Genomic DNA, 3,917 nt, shown 5'->3' with positions numbered 1-3,917 from the left:
ATCAGATCAGATCAGATCAGATCAGATCAGACCAGACCAGACCAGACCAGGCCAAATCAGATCAGATCAGATCAGATCAGATCAGACCAGATCAGATCAAACCAGACCAGATCAGATCAAACCAGATCAGACCAGATCAGACCAGATCAGATCAAACCAGATCAGATAAGACCAGATACACACACTGGGTGCGGTTACATGATGGCTTCTCATTCAGAATGAAATAAATCTGAATGAAATCATTCAGAATTAAAGTCTTTCCAGGTAGTTTACATGGGAAATATTCATTCTGAATGAGGGTTTACAGGGAGATCAGTTTAATCGCCTTTATTTGGGTCTGCGCAAGGTTTGGGCCAGGGAAGGTTTCTGATTGGATAGGGGGCGGGGCAGATGTTACATGTACCGGAAGAAAACACTGTAGTCCTCGCTCTGGATAACAAGATGCTTGACAACGCCGTTCTTAGTGCCTTTTTCGGGCTTGTTTTGCTGATATTCTTGAAGCAGCAGTACGACAACAACCTTGTTCTGCTAATGCTTCGTCTGTTGAGGAGGAGAAGGGAGGTAGAAGGTTGAAGAAGGGAGATAGAGGACCGTGCTGTGGCGAATGGAAACCGGTGAGTGCAACGAGTCCGACTGCTCTATATCAGCCTGTTGTTATGCGTGCTATATACGTCATCGTGCCAGAAGGGCAAGGAAACAAGCATGTGCAGAAAGACCGGAATGGCTGGAATTGGGTAAGAGGTGTATACAGGATAGAAAAATTCTTCCATTCAGGTTCTGAAAAGGAATATTCCAGCCCCTGTGCACCCGATTAGATTTTCTTTCGGGTTGGCTGTTTTCATTTGGGTTGAGGTGTTTTCAAGGAGCATTTCTATTCGGGTAGGGCTTCCAACCCGAATGCAAAAGGAATACATACTGTGTCTACTACTGCTGTGTACAAACACACATACACAACCACACACACACACACACACTGGTTTGTGATGGGTGTTGGTTTACACAGATTCAGTCTGAGTATCTGTGGATCAGTTTGTGTCCTGATCTGATCTGATCTGATCTGATCTGGTCTGCAGCGTGCAGACTCCTTCACCTGTATGTCATTATGACACTGTACATGAATGACCTCCTGTATGATGGGTGGGGCGGCAGTAGCTCAGTCCATAGGGACTTGGGTTGGGAACCGGAGGGTCGCCTGTTCGAGTCCCCGTCCGGACCAAAATATGGAGCGTGGACTGGTGGCTGGAGAGGTGCCAGTTCACCTCCTGACTTTGAGCAAGGCACAGAATCCCCTAATCGCTCGGGGCGCCTCACCAAGGGCAGCCCCCTCACTCTGACATCTCTCCACTTTGTGCATGTATAGGTCCTGTTTGTGCATGTGTGTGTCTTTCGGACCTGTGTGTAATTGACAAGCAAGAGTGAAAACATTGAATTTCCCCTCAGGGGGATTAATAAAGGAAATAAACTAACTAACTAACTAACGTCATTATGACATCACCTGCAGTATAAACACACAGGTAGACCATCACTCTACAGTGGACGAGGTCGAAGTTCTGATTCATGTACACGTTCTGCATCAACAGGTAAAGTTCTGCAGACAGTTTTATAAAGAGTCCAGTGTTTCCCAACCTGAGGGGCCGGGCCCTGCAGATGGTCGCCACATAAACCTGACAGGTCGGTTTTTGTTATAACTGAAGGAGCTGATTTAATCTTTAATGATGCTTTTTATTTTATGATTTATCAAATTATTTTCAGTGTAAAATTCTATAATACATGACAAAAATCACGTCACATACAGTCTTGACAAAAAGTGATGTTTATACTGAAGTTAAATGTTTCAGAAAATGTTACTTTGTTCTGTGACATGTCGCGATGTGACGCAACGCATTTATCTTTAAATTAAGGACTGTTCGTTATTTATGGAGGGGGGGTGCATAAAGGTGGAGGCTTGTCAAATAATATTTTAATCACTGAGGAGGGACTGATGTTTTTATTTTGGCTGAGGGAGGGACATACACATTTAAATGGTTGTATTTTGTTTTTATTTTACTGCAGATTTTTCAAGAAAACTTTTGGTGATTCTTCAAAATTTGGTGATAAATTTTGTCCTGTTTTCTTTAAAAATCACCAACATGACACATTTATCAGCCAGAAACTGTAAAAACAGAATATTGTTGGATTTTCAGATTTTGGACGGTCCCTCACAAAACGTCACGGACAACAAACGCTTCAGTCAGAAAAAACAAACACACATAACCAAATCTGATGTGAAAATAATGACTCTTCATCAGAGTCACTTTATTCTACGTTTCATTTTAAATTTGGCCAAAAATAAAGTGTTTGTATGATGAGACTGAAAAACTGAGACTTTTTAACTTTTAACTTCCAAAAATCTAAAAACTGATTCATGGTGGGGGGTCATGGACCGCAGCCCCCCTGATAAACACAGAACAGTCCCTTAGACTCAGTGACAGAATAATAACCTGATAATAATAACTGTTGGTGTGATGCATGTTATAGTGGGGCCTCATGGGAGGTTAGAAACATCCTGTGATGAGACTGAGACCAGCTGAACTCAGATCTGATCAGTCAAATGACATCAGAGTTATTTCATCATGTCTGAACCACACGCGCACACGCGCACACACACACACACCCTGCTGTCTTGTCTTCCCACCAACGACACCAGATAAATCGGTGTTAACGGTAGTAGCTCGGTCACCGGGCTCTGTGAGCACAGTCTCCAGGCCTCCGTCCATCTTTAACGGCCCGTCGTTTCACCGCGGCTCTGACGCTTTGTGTGTCCGCTTATGTCGCTCTGAGCTCGGTGTGTGTGGGAGCCAGCGGCCGGTGTCCGCCCCGGAACCTGTCCGGGGCTCCGGCGGGTCTTACCTGGTCCAGCGGCAGGTTGGTGATCTCGCTGACCGGCTGCAGGAGGCTGGAGCCGGTGCAGGCCGTGGATCGGCTCTCCTCTTCAGCGGCCATGGCTCCGTGTCTGCGGCCGGGTCTGCGGCTCCTGTGTCCGGCTGCAGCGGCTCAGAGGCGGCGGTGGAGGCTCCGTGATCCGCCGACAGTCCGTCTGTCTGTCTGTGTGTGTGTCTGTGTGTCTGTGCGTCCTGCTGCTGCTGCCGCTGCTGCTGCTGATGATGCTCCTTCCTCTTCTTCTTCCTGTTCCTCCTCCTCCTCCTCAGTCTGGATGTCTCCCCCCTCCTCCCTCTAAGCCCCCCCCCCCCCGAATTCTGCTCCCCCTCACATCCATCATCTCCTCCTCCTCCTCTGAATCTTTTCTTCTTCTTCTTCTGTTTTCCTCCTCCTCTCTCCATCCTCCTCTTCATCTCGTTGTTTCTTTTTCTTTCAGTATCCTCCTCCCCTTCCTCCTCCTCAGCCTCTCCTTCACTCCCCTTCTGTCTCTTCTGTCTCCTCCTCTTCCTCATAGAGCTGTGTCAGTCCTCGTACTGGAGGGACCAGAACTCAGTGGGCCCCTGAGCACAGACATGTTGAGACTGAGGCCTGATGTCACCATGAACACTGTATGTCGACAGTTCAGCTGCGTTCACACCTCATCAGGTGAAGTCTGGACCAGCAGCAGGGCTGTAGGGTCCAGGAGGGCGGAGCCCACCTGTCCACCATGCTGCTCTCAGACACTGGTCATCATCATGAAGCTGTGATCACATGACCAACGTGCTGACGGGGTGTAAAGGGTTGACGTGTCAGGATGCAGGTCGGAGGTCAAACAGACACAGGAATGTCTCTGAGGAGACCAGTGTGTGTGTCTGTCTCTGAGGAGACCAGTGTGTGTGCCTGTCTCTGAGGAGACCAGTGTGTGTGTCTGTCTCTGAGGAGACCAGTGTTTGTGTGTGTGTCATGTCTCTGAGGAGACCAGTGTGTGTGTCTGTCTCTGAGGAGACCAGTGTGTGTGT

The 3,917-nt window shown here is 47.8% G+C and overlaps 1 protein-coding gene across 1 annotated transcript in view; it reads right to left on the bottom strand.

Annotated features, from left to right (window-relative positions):
- Positions 1-3,175, bottom strand: part of mboat2b (membrane bound O-acyltransferase domain containing 2b) — a 25,146-nt gene extending 21,971 nt beyond the window's left edge. Inside the window, exon 1 of the mRNA XM_050057479.1 lies at positions 2,890-3,175. Within this exon, the coding sequence (XP_049913436.1) occupies positions 2,890-2,982 (93 nt within the window). The 5' untranslated portion in view covers positions 2,983-3,175. The remainder of the gene's footprint in view (positions 1-2,889) is intronic.
- Between the last annotated feature and the right edge of the window lie 742 nt (positions 3,176-3,917).

This window comes from Epinephelus moara, chromosome 12 (genome assembly GCF_006386435.1).
Source record: "Epinephelus moara isolate mb chromosome 12, YSFRI_EMoa_1.0, whole genome shotgun sequence".
NCBI lineage: Eukaryota > Metazoa > Chordata > Actinopteri > Perciformes > Serranidae > Epinephelus > Epinephelus moara.
Note: the sequence above shows the minus strand (reverse complement) of the source record. Positions and strands in the feature narration are given on the sequence as shown.